The following is an 11728-nucleotide window of genomic DNA, read 5'->3' as shown; positions in this document are numbered from 1 at the left end:
TGATGAGGTCTTCCCCCACCACTCCTCCCAGTCCTGGCGAATCCAGGGGACACCAGAGCAGCGAAGTCTTCAGGGCCTGTGTGCCCAGCGTCAGCCCAGGAGGACGGCAGGGAAACAAGCAGGCTAGGGCTGCTCTCCTCACAGAGAGCAATTTACAAGATGTCCTATAGGGAGGGAGGAACCGCGCACGCCTTCATTAGGAAGGAGATGTAAACAGCTGTCTAGTCTTTTGAAAACACTCCCCAGTGGGAGCAGAGATGGCAAAGAGTAAACAAACGCAAAAGGAAAGAACATTTAAATGAACAGGAGGCAGCTGCCCCAGGACAGGGCGCCAGCGCGTCAGTTAAGTCAGTTAAGAGTTCCGTATCCCCAGTGGCTTCCTTATGCCAGAAAAAGAAACTCCAGGTGCCTCTCTCTGTTTCAAGACTCGCCCTGTCTGGGTCCTAAGCTGTCATCCCAGCGTCCTTTCCCATTGCTCTCCTGCATGTCCTCTGGGCGCCAACCAAAGTGTACGATGGCTTCCTGCACATCCTCGACCAGTGGTTCTCAACCTTCTTAATGCCGCGACCCTTTAATACAGTTCCTCATGTTGTGGTGACCCCCAATTTCATTGTTACAAATTGAACATAATTAAAGCATGGTGATGAATCACAAAAACAGTATGTAATTATATATGCGTTTTCCAGTGGTCTTAGGCGACCCCCCCAAAGGGGTCGCGACCCACAGGCTGAGAACCACTGCGTCTGGACAGATTTGGCAAGAGGACTGGGAAGCTCCAGTCACCCCAGTGCTGGAGCAGCAGCCTCACTTACAGGAATTTAGGCTTAATTCTGAGTGAGATGGGAAGCCATTGGAGGACTATGGGCAAGAGTGTCAGCTGACTTACACATTTTCAAAGAATTGCTCTTGCTGCTTTGTTGAGAAAAGGGCCAAAGCCTGAAGAACTGCTAGGAGGCTACTGCAACCATCTGGGAGAAAGATAATGGTGGCTTGAATCAGAATGGTAACAGTGGCAGTGGTGAGAAGTGTTCTGCATATAGACTAGTATTTAAAAACAAAGCCAAGAGGACTTGCTGAGGGGATTAGATGTAGGTATGAGAGAGCAAAGATGACCATAAAGTTTGTGGCCTTACAAATTAAAAAGATGGGAACTGCCATTTATGGAGATGCGAAGAGCAATTTCCCGAGATCAGGAGTCTGGGGCTTGCCCACTGGAGATGTTGAATAAACAGCAGGCTATGTGAAGCTGGAGTTCAGGTGGGTAACCTGAATGAGAGGTAAGTTTATAAGCCATTTGCATAATAAATGGTATTGAAAAGTTATGAGACAATGAAAATGACCTAGGAAATGTAAACAAAGCCAGAGCAGAGGTCCAAGGACCAGCCCTGGGGGAGATACTCCAAAGTTTAGAGGTCCGGTAGCTCCGGAGGAAGCAACAAAAGAGCCTCTAAAAGGGTCCAGAGGTAGAAGTGCGAGGGGACTCCTGGAAGTCAGGTGAAGACCGTGTTTCAAAGGAGAGAGTGATCAACTGTGTCAAATGCTGCTGACAGATCCTCTAAGATCAGCTGACCATTGAATTTAGCAACATGGAGGTGACTGGTGACCACAAAAGCTATTGCAGTAGAATGGTGGGTACAAAAGCCTGAAAGGAGTGGGTACAGTCAAAGAAAGGGGAAGCTTTGGAGACAGTGAGTGTAGACGGCTCTTGCAGGGAGGTCTGTTGTAAAGGTGAAGCCTCGTTGGAAGCACCTGGGACAAGGAATGTTCCAAGGAGAGGAAGTGGATTCCTCGTTAGAGCCACAGCATGAGGGAGCCCGTGTCAGGAGCTTCCATTCGCGCGACAGTAGAAAGCAGTGGTCGGCAAACCACAGGCGGCTCTTTGGCCCCTTGAGTGTGGCTCTTCCACAAAATACCACGTGCGGGCGCAAGTCCAGGGCGATTGAAACTTTGTGGCCCTTGCGCAGAAGGCGGTTTTCGGCCTGGGCGAGTCTATTTTGAAGAAGTGGCGTTAGAAGAAGTGGGGGTACGTTCACTGAGGTCGACCCCTCAGATTGAGGACGTTTTTTAGCAAAGGCCAGCTTAGGAGGACCCTAATTAAGTTAATAACAATGTACCTACCTATATAGTTTAAGTTTAAAAAATTTGGCTCTCAAAAGAAATTTCAATCGTTGTACTGTCGATATTTGGCTCTGTTGACTGATGAGTCTGCGATCGCTGGTATAAAGCAAGTAATGGGTTTGGCAGATTAGGATGTAAGGGAGCCGGAGGCCCAATATCAGAGTAAGGGATTTGGATCTCATTATGAAGGTGAAAGAGAATAATGACCTAACCTACTTTTTAGAATACTATTTGGAGACAAGAGTGAAGGTGGGTTAGAAAAGGAGGACTAGAGGCAGGTTAGAAGCCAGTACTGAAAACTTCCAGATTAAGGAGGGCTTGAATTTGGGGGTGGGCATACAGGGGGCAGGCACAGGGATAAACACAGGAGGGCATCAGGAGGGGGCCCTGGAAGGAGTCCGTGGTTTGTGCAGCGGAGGAAGGCGGTACGGACACAACTCCGGGCTGATTCCCGCCTGCCAGGCGCGTCCCACACATACTCCAGGCTTCCTCTCGGGATCCGCCAACGTACAGACTGGGAAATTCTACAACTAAATAGCCATCCCGCAGATTTCTTTCCCGTATGGGTTCATTTTAACATTTGAAAACCGGGCCTGAGAATTGCAACATATTAAACTGTCTCACACGGCAAACCAGGCTCAGAACTTTCCTTACACCAGCAGAGACTCGGGGGCTCCCGGCGGAGGGACTACAGGGCAAAAAAAGAAAGAAAAAAAAAAGGATGAACCCGAACTTTGGAAGATATCACCTATTGTTCAGGTTGCCTGCAGTTGGCCACAGAACTCCTTCCCTTGCAGGCCCGGGGAGCAGCGGTGGGAGATGGCTTGATCCTCCGCTCCTAACCGCCTCCGTGAGGAGGTGAACGCTACCTCCTTTCCACTATCCCTCCCCAGCCTCTTGCCCTTTCCTCCTAGTCATTTCCGACCGGTTTCCACCTCCCCTGAAAGCATCACTTCGCTCCGCCCTTCCTCCCTCCTCACCTTACTCCCTTTCTCCAAAAACCCAACTCCAGTGCGTGGAGTTAGTTAACTACGGCACGCGGGGCGGTGGAACTGCATCCTGGGACAAATAGTCTCAGCCCAAAGAAAGCAGTGGAAACTACAACTCCCAGAAGACACTTCCGTTTCCTCCTCTTCCTCCATGAGGCCCCCTCAACCCCACCCCCTTTTTAAGACCCTCTTAGCCACGTCCCCTATAGGAGACAAGCCTTTTAAAGACGTTTTAAGTTGTTTAAACCTACTATCTCTAGAGCATTCTGGAGGTTAAAGTGACAAATAAGCCCGGCCTAGAACGAGAAGAAATGAGGTCCACGAGCTAGTCTGGCATGTGGCTAGACAGCCGCGGTGATAGCAGTCAGGCATTCGGTGTGGTCGCCTAAGAGGTGGGGCCTGCGGCAGCGGCGGCCCCGGGAAACGTGTGGGCCTGCGCGGCGTCCTTCCTTTCCGATCCGCCATCTGTGGTGAGTGTGTGCTTCTCGTCGGCTCCCTGGCCGGCGGCCTACCGGCCTTCCCCTCTTCTGTCCCCAGGTGTAACCCGTCTCTACCTTCTCCTCCCCCTCAGGTGGAGTCGCCGCCAAGATGCAGATTTTCGTGAAAACCCTCACGGGGAAGACCATCACTCTCGAGGTGCGGGCCAGGTGGCGTGAGGGAGCCGAGGTCCGAGGAAGGCCCGGAGGTGGATCTCGGACCGGCGCTGCTTTAGAGCGTGTTTCCGAGTCTGGGTTCTGAAACCTGACCCGGAATTGAGAGCCGTTTGCCGAGCAGGGCAGGGGTCCGGGCAGCCTTTAGGGGTCTAAAGGCTCGGCCCTCACCTCGGTGGTGCCGGCCCGCGACCCAGGCGGGGGTCCTGGCAAAGGAGGAAGGGGGCCCTGCCGCCGCCGCCCTCGCGGGGCTGAGAAGTGCTCGCCGGATGCGGTCCTGGGGGGTGGCCTGTCCGCCGGGTGAGGGACCAGCTCTTGGGGAGGCTGCCGCCCCCCGCCCCGCTCGGCTCACTCGAATGGGGCGTTCGTTCTTGTTTCTTCCTGTCTTACCATTACCTTTGCATTTTAAAACTCTTAGGTTGAACCCTCGGATACGATAGAAAATGTCAAGGCCAAGATCCAGGATAAGGAAGGCAAGTCTTATTTTCTAGTTTCTAAACTAACCTCCGGAGGCCTCGGCGCTGGGTGGGGGGGTCAGAGGTCACGGGGGTCAGTGAAAACGTGTGAAATGACGGGGAGACGAACGTCTCTGAGCAGGGAACCGAGCTGCAGTGCAGTCCACTGCGTGTACATTTGGCCGAGCAGTTTAACTCTTTACGCCGGTTTCCGCTGCAAATGAAGGTGAGGGTAGCGTGTGCATATGAAGTCCCACCGGCGTTCACGTGAGGTCACATCAGCGAACCTGGAAGCCAGCCTGCACGGCCGGCAGTGAGAACTCAGGGCTGCTGGTGCCATTGACTCAGGATGATTACTGCCTAAATCTTGAGCAGAGGCTGGTTCTGCCGTATCCTAATTTGTTGGTGTTTTGTTGTGTTTTTCATTAGGAATTCCTCCTGATCAGCAAAGACTGATCTTTGCTGGCAAGCAACTGGAAGACGGGCGCACTTTGTCTGACTACAACATTCAAAAGGTCTGTCAGGAAGAGGGGCCCTTTAAGTATAAGTCTTAACATTGCTGATCCATCCCTAATGCTAAGACTAGCTTTCGATGACTCGGCTTTCCCAGGCCGCTGCTCCATGAACGTTGGGGAAGCACTGCTCTGGGTCCTCACGGCCTGGGTTTGCAGGGTGTGTCCCTGGAGTAAGCTGGTGCTTTACTCTCCCTGTGCACCAGCTCAGAGTCAGGCTCTCCCCCCAAGGCTCCCTCCTCCCTGGTATGTGCGCTTCCTGTTGCATCTCATTAGAGGATGCTTGGTGCTGGCTTCCCATCCTTGGTGGAGCATGAGCATGAATGTGATTGTTTTTAAAGCTTGCTTCATGCTGCTGCCTTAACAGGAGTCCACGCTTCATCTTGTGTTGAGACTCCGTGGTGGTGCCAAGAAAAGGAAGAAGAAGTCGTACACCACTCCCAAGAAGAACAAGCATAAGAGAAAGAAGGTCAAGCTGGCTGTCCTGAAGTACTACAAAGTGAGCCAATTTATTAAATATAAGTTTTTGCCTGTAGGTTAATAAATTGTGTTTGTAGCTCAGGTTTCAAACTCCTAGTATAAAATTTCTTTTCCTGTTTAGTACTTGAACTTTAGATAATGGTTCCAAAGGAGCGTTTTGGTTTTGAAGTCAGATGTGGGTTCAGGTCTAGCTTAGTCTGTCACTTGCAGGGTTTGACTTGAATGAGCTCTGAACTTGTTTAGTGTAGTAATTATCTGTGAGGGTTTGGGATGCTTTGGGTTGTAAGTACTAAAAACTACCATTGTGTGACTAAAAGAATGTATTTTGATTCACTTAAAATAGACTTCAAAATATGTTGTAAAATTATCTTAACAGCAGGTTTGTGCTTTTTAGGTGGATGAGAATGGCAAAATCAGTCGCCTTCGTCGGGAGTGCCCTTCAGATGAATGTGGTGCTGGAGTTTTTATGGCCAGCCACTTTGACAGACATTATTGTGGCAAATGTTGTCTGACCTATTGCTTCAACAAACCAGAAGACAAGTAATTGTATTTGGGTTAATAAAAGACATGAACTAACATTTGATTGTTGAATCTTATTCCAGTGAATTTTTTTAAGCATCAAAAGTTGATGGATCAAATTGATAAACTATACTTTGGCAGAAGAATACCATTATATTTAACTAGAGGCCCAGGTGGGGGAGTCCCTCAGCCTGGCCTGCACCCTCTCCGATCCAGGACCACGGGCTCCTAACCACTCACCGCCTGCCTGCCTGATAGCCCCTAATTGCCCTACACTGCCAGCCTGATCACCCCTAACTGCCTCAGCCCCCGCCACCATGGCTTTGTCCAAATGGATGTCTAGAAGATGTCAGATATCAGCTTTCTAGATAATAAACCAGTTTGTGTTTGTCAGTTTTTCTTTTTTACCTCAGTACTATGACCAGATAATTTGGGGGGTGCTGCCTTGTGCATCTCTGGCTTCAATCCATTTGATGCCAGTAGCACTCCATCCCCATTACCACAACCGAAAGTGTATGCAGGCATTCCCACATAACCCCTGGGTGAGTGAGAACCACCTCCCCCAATTGAGAAACACCGATTTGTGGGCTATGATAGATTTCATACGTGGGAAATTTAAAAGGCTGAGCTGCAAATTGACAATTCAAAAATTCATCCTGAGTTCCTAGGTGGTTTGGCTGGGATGTTTGCTGTCTGCAGAACTAGGGAATACACTACCTTCAATGTTGGAAATCAAACTCTGTGCTCGTTAGTCCAGTTGGCACTGAGAAATGTGATTTCAAGCAGTATTTGATTGGTACTATATCTTATCCTTGGAGCTCAATTCAGAGAGGACTGTTTCTTTTGGTACCACTTTTTTTTTTTTAAATATATTTTATTGATTTTTCATAGAGAGGAAGGGAGAGAGATAGTTGGAAACATCGATAAGAGAGAAACACCGACCAGCTGCCTCCTGCACACCTCCCACTGGGGATGTGCCCGCAACCCAGGTACATGCCCTTGACCGGAATCGAACCTGGGACCTTTCAGTCCGCAGGCCGATGCTCTATCCACTGAGCCAAACCGGTTTCCGCCTTTTGGTACCACTCTTAAGTAAAAACATTCATTTGAAGTTACCTTCAGTGATATTCCAGTAATTCCCTTTTACTGTACTAACACCGGGATTTCTCGTTGAAGGCATCCTTAAGTTTTCCTATTTTGACAGAATTGCTTGGGCACTTGCTGACCAATAGAGAATTCTACCCTCCAATAAAGCAAGACTAGTTCTATTAAAAAGCAAAATATTTAATCTTTATATTTTTAATACAGTTTTAAAATCCTGGATCCCAAGAGGTCTTGGCTAGAACTTCATTTTCTTCATAACAAACAATTCTATCTCCCACTTTGAATTCTATCATTTCTTCATCCAAACTGAGACCACAGTCCATTCCAGTTTTGATGACTGAAACGTCATCTTTGTGGTGTTTCAGGGAGGTTAATGAGCCTTTAAAAAAAGAAATAAAACATGGTTCATACATTAAACAAATAATAGGCACTTCACTAAGTGCTATGTAGTCTGGTAGGATTTGAGTGAGATAAACCAAGATAAAAGACTGCAGGCAGAATCAAGAGAGGATAGAAGCAAGCAAATATGCAAAGTGGAGGAGACATGACTGGAAAGGTAGTCTTTTTTTTAGAAGTTTAAAAAATCAGACGGGTCTAACAATCTTGGAATCAGACCAAATGAGGGAGGGAATCCAGCAAGAAGTAAAAGATTCAGGCAGTTACAGAGAATTGCCAGGTTTCGGTGACTGGATATGTTAACAGATTTTGATGTTGCTTACCCTTCCAAATAATATCTCCGTTCCGGATTAACTTAAATTTTTTTTGCTTTTCTAGCTGTCCTTTTTGGACTCTGCAGCCAGCCACAGGAACTTTTTTCTTCCCTTCTGTTATGGAAAAGGTAGCTAGTATAGAAGCCTCACCTTTAGGAAGAAGGGAACATTAAGTTCACAAAGTAAAAAATTCAGAAAAATACCTAATTTCTAACATTTTGTAAAGTAAGAAAGATGATAAAAATACAAACTCGTGCAAAGAAATCCTGGTTTTCTTTGACTCCGCCAACTTTATTTTCCTGACCAATATTAGAAATAAAACCCAGAAAATTCTTGGGAAAGAAAATACAAGTGCTTACCAAAAGAGTGAGTAAAAGAAAAATGGGACTCCTTTTTTTTTGGCTGAGTAAAATGCACTAGAAGGTGATAACTGATGATATGATTATTTAGTACAATTCCTGTCTAGATCTTCATGAAAACGTAGCTGTCAGCAGTCCCTCAATGTATTTTCTAGTCTATATCATCTAGATCACCTGATTTATTTTTAATATCATCACGGTCATTTATATACTAATTCTGTGATTTAGCTTAACTTTTTCACTAACTGAAAACTAAATTCCAATAATACATTATAATACATGAATGAATTTTTTAGGGTTAGTGTTATTTGGTGCTTGCTTACTGCTAGGAACCCTCATAACTTAGTTTTACAAATTGCTCTTAGCACAAGAACATACAAACCTCTGTATGATCATGTTTAATTGGTGAACTGTGTAAAGGGTATATTGGAGAGAGCTTCCTATACTTCTGTAATTTTTCTGGGTATTTAAAACTACCATCAAAATAAAAAGTGTAAAATATCTGTATATGGGGAGGAAAGAACACATAAAATGATTCAGTCATCATGAATTTAGCCTTTAATCTGCCCAAGGAGTATGCTAGAGAATCTTCTTAATATTTAATATTTAAATGTGAAGTACATTTTTTTCTCATGGTCAATGTCTCTGCCAGCTCCAGGACAAAATCAATGGCTCCTTCATGACACCTTAATAATCTTTATGCCTCCCACCCTAGTCTAATTTGTTTCATAATTAGCTGTCCATGTCTAAACTTGAGGGCAAGTTCTTATTGCCTTACGTGCCTTGTATCCTCAGGGCCCAACTTTTTCAGAGGGCAAGCGTTTATAATACATATGAAGTTACTTTGAATTCTCATGTGTGGTATTCATTTTTTCTAGAACACAGGATATGTATTACAACAGTGAACATTTCAACAATAAAATACATTTCCCCTAAATTTTACTTTCAAGTGTCATTTACAGCACTTCAGATATGAATGTTTAAAAGTAACAGTGAACACTCACCTACTGTGTGTTCTTCCACAGTGCAGGGCAATCTGCTGCTCAGTTCTTCCTGCAAATCTTCAACAAGACGGTAAATGACTTTGTGAAGTTTAATTTTTACTCCTTTCTTTGCAGCTGACTCCTGGATAACTTTGCCTGCGTTCACATTGAAGCCATATATAACACCTGGCAATCAGAAATATAATCAATAAAATAGCACAACTATTGCACCAAACAGTGTGTCTTTTGAATAGAAACTCAAATCTAAATTGTTTTATTTCCTTCTATGTAATTAAAAGCTAGTTGGGGAGAGAAGAAATTCTATAATTTTTTTTCTCATGAAAACTAGTAAATTTTCAAATAAAAGGACTTTATAAATTCTACTAGAGGCCCGGTGCATGAAATGCATGCACTCGGGAGGGGGGTGGGCAGTTTCTCAGCCCAGATTGCGTCCTCTCGTAGTCCGGGAGCCCTCAGGGGATGTCCAACTGACACTGGAGTGGGCCTAAGCTGGCAGTTGGACATCCTTAGCGCTGCTGCAGAAGCAGGAAAGGCTCCCGCCACCCCCGCTGCGCTCGCCAGCTGTGAGCCTGGCTTAGGGCTTCTGGCTGAGTGGTTCTCCCCCTGTGGGAGCACAGTGACCACCAGGGGGCAGCTCCTGCATCTGCCACCTGGTGGTCAGTGCATGTCATAGCGACCAGTCTTTCTGCAGTTTGGATGATTTGCATATTAGCCTTTTATTATATAGGATTTTGGCTTAACAAGGAAAATTTCTTTATTGTTTTAAAAATCCATCCATTCATCTAAGAAACATTATTTTAAGTGCCATAATGTGTAGGCAGCATGCTAATTAAAGCTTTGATTTTTATAACCAGGGATATAAGAAAAAAAATATGGGTTGAAATATACATTATTTTTATAACAACTCTATTATTATTATTATAATCTTATTGTCCACAACTTTTGCGATTTATTTATTCTTAGGTTTTTAGCTGCTCAAAAATACTTAATTGGTAAAGTTCAAGTTATTTAAGAAATGAAAGAAGTTCTATGAAGCTGTACATTTTGCCAAATTAAAATTAAAGTATTGCCCTGACCGATTTGGCTCAGTGGATAGAGCATTGGCCTGCGGACTGAAGGGTCCTGGGTTCAATTCCGAATAAGGGCATGTGCCTTGGTTGCGGGCACGTCCCCAGTGGGGGGTGTGCACGAGGCAGCTGATCAATGTTTCTCTCTTATTGATGTTTCTGACTCTCTGTCCCTCTCCCTTCTTCTCTGTAAAAAATCAATGAAATATATTTAAAAAATAATAATAAATAAAATTAAAGTATTTAACCTTGGGGGAAAAAAGAAAAACAAAAACCTTGGGGGGAAATCTCACATGAAAAAAAGTTAATGCAAACAGCTTAAGAGCAAAACAACCACCTGGAGAGTCTCATCATTAAGAAAGCATTCAATACACTATATTACACAGTACAATGCTAGGCCAGCGATTTTCAACCTTTTTCATCTCAGTGACAAACAGCTAAAAAGACAGTCATGAGTTCCCTTTTTCTGTATCATAAGTTTGACAAATAAACAGTCCCCTTTCCTTCTAGGCATTTAAACCTAAAAAGAGCTTTTTATCTAATTACTAAAAACTGTGGCCGAAACCGGTTTGGCTCAGTAGATAGAGCGTCAGCCTGCGGACTGAAAGGTCCAGGGTTTGATTCCGGTGAAGGGCATGTACCTGGGTTGCGGCCACATCCCCAGTGGGAGATGTGCAGGAAGCAGCTGATCGATGTTTCTCTCTCATCGATGTTTCTGACTCTCTGTCTCTCTCCCTTCCTCTCTGTAAAAAATCAATAAAATATATTTAAAAAACAAAACAAACAAACAAACAAAAAAACTGTGGTACACCAAAAACTGTATTTTTTGCCAATTTAACAAAAAAAAGTATAATTTTGATTCATTCACACTGGACAGCTATTGTGTTGACTGTTGTCATTTTTTCATTTGACAACCTAAGGGACAGAGGTCAGTACCCCTGACTAAACAGTCAGGTATTACATGTTTTAAAAATTCTTGTCTGGCTGGTGTGTCCTAGTAGTTGAGCATCGACCTATGAACCAGAAGGTCATGGTTCAATTCCTAGTCTGGGCACATGCTTGAGTTGCAGGATCAGGACGTGCAGTGAAACATCATCATTGATGTTTCCATCTCTCTCTCCCTCTCTGAAATAAAAAATATATTTTGAAATCCTATATAATAAAAGGCTAATACTCACACTGACCACCAGGGTGCAGATGCTCAACACAGGAGCTGCCCCCTGGTCAGCGCACTCCCACAGGGGATGCACCGCTCAGCCAGAAGCCCGGACTGAGGGACCCTGAGTGCACATATTTCGTGCACCAGGCCTCTCATATATATATAAATTAAAATTCTTGCAGCACACTGGTTGAAAATAACTGTGCTAGACCAGTTAATTTCCATAAAATACTTTGTTAACCAGCATTACTGAAAAAACCTTTTCAGTAGTAGCTAACATCTAATTAAGCCAGGTCATGAAGTAGCTCCTTCCTAATGATTTCATTAATCACTCAACAGTGTTGGTGCTTTGCTAAGTGATAGACTTAGTTAGAGGCAGTCATGAGTTCCTTTTTTGTGTATCGTAAGTTCGACTAATAAATAGTCCCCTTTCCTTCTAGGCATTTAAAACTAAAAGGAGCTTTTTATCGAAGATTGTAAAATTATCAGTGAACAAGAAAAGTACTTGAATAGGCTGATTACAGTGTTAGGAATAGTCTAAATTGGGTGGGGAACGAGGAGGCAGGAGGAGTGGGAACAGAAATTAGACTTTCCAAAACAAA

The 11728-nt window shown here is 44.7% G+C and overlaps 3 protein-coding genes across 4 annotated transcripts in view; 1 reads left to right on the top strand and 2 right to left on the bottom strand.

Moving 5' to 3' along the window:
- CLHC1 (clathrin heavy chain linker domain containing 1) overlaps positions 1-3363 on the bottom strand; it is a 30229-nt gene extending 26866 nt beyond the window's left edge. The window contains exon 1 of one of the 2 annotated variants that reach the window (XM_006778589.2): positions 2867-3363. The gene's annotated coding sequence lies outside the window, so the exon portion shown is untranslated. The remainder of the gene's footprint in view (positions 1-2866) is intronic. The other variant, XM_006778590.2, reaches the window with a different exon arrangement.
- A 135-nt stretch (positions 3364-3498) lies between these two features.
- Positions 3499-5782, top strand: RPS27A (ribosomal protein S27a). Its single transcript, XM_006778591.2, has 6 exons — positions 3499-3577; positions 3679-3743; positions 4176-4230; positions 4642-4727; positions 5092-5223; positions 5599-5782. The coding sequence occupies exons 2-6, from the start codon at positions 3696-3698 to the stop codon at positions 5746-5748; spliced, it is 471 nt and encodes a 156-aa protein (XP_006778654.1). The 5' UTR covers positions 3499-3577; positions 3679-3695; the 3' UTR covers positions 5749-5782.
- Positions 5783-6986: 1204 nt separating this feature from the next.
- The window catches only part of MTIF2 (mitochondrial translational initiation factor 2), an 18726-nt gene continuing 13984 nt past the window's right edge, over positions 6987-11728 (bottom strand). Inside the window, exons 10-12 of the mRNA XM_015557856.1 lie at positions 8901-9074; positions 7547-7687; positions 6987-7206 (exon numbers count right to left, since the gene is read on the bottom strand). Of these exons, the coding sequence (XP_015413342.1) occupies positions 7034-7206; positions 7547-7687; positions 8901-9074 (488 nt within the window). The 3' untranslated portion in view covers positions 6987-7033. The remainder of the gene's footprint in view (positions 7207-7546; positions 7688-8900; positions 9075-11728) is intronic.

Source organism: Myotis davidii, unplaced genomic scaffold (genome assembly GCF_000327345.1).
Source record: "Myotis davidii unplaced genomic scaffold, ASM32734v1 scaffold6, whole genome shotgun sequence".
Taxonomy (NCBI): domain Eukaryota; kingdom Metazoa; phylum Chordata; class Mammalia; order Chiroptera; family Vespertilionidae; genus Myotis; species Myotis davidii.
The sequence above is the reverse complement of the archived record's forward strand: the minus strand, read 5'-3'. Positions and strand labels throughout refer to the sequence as shown.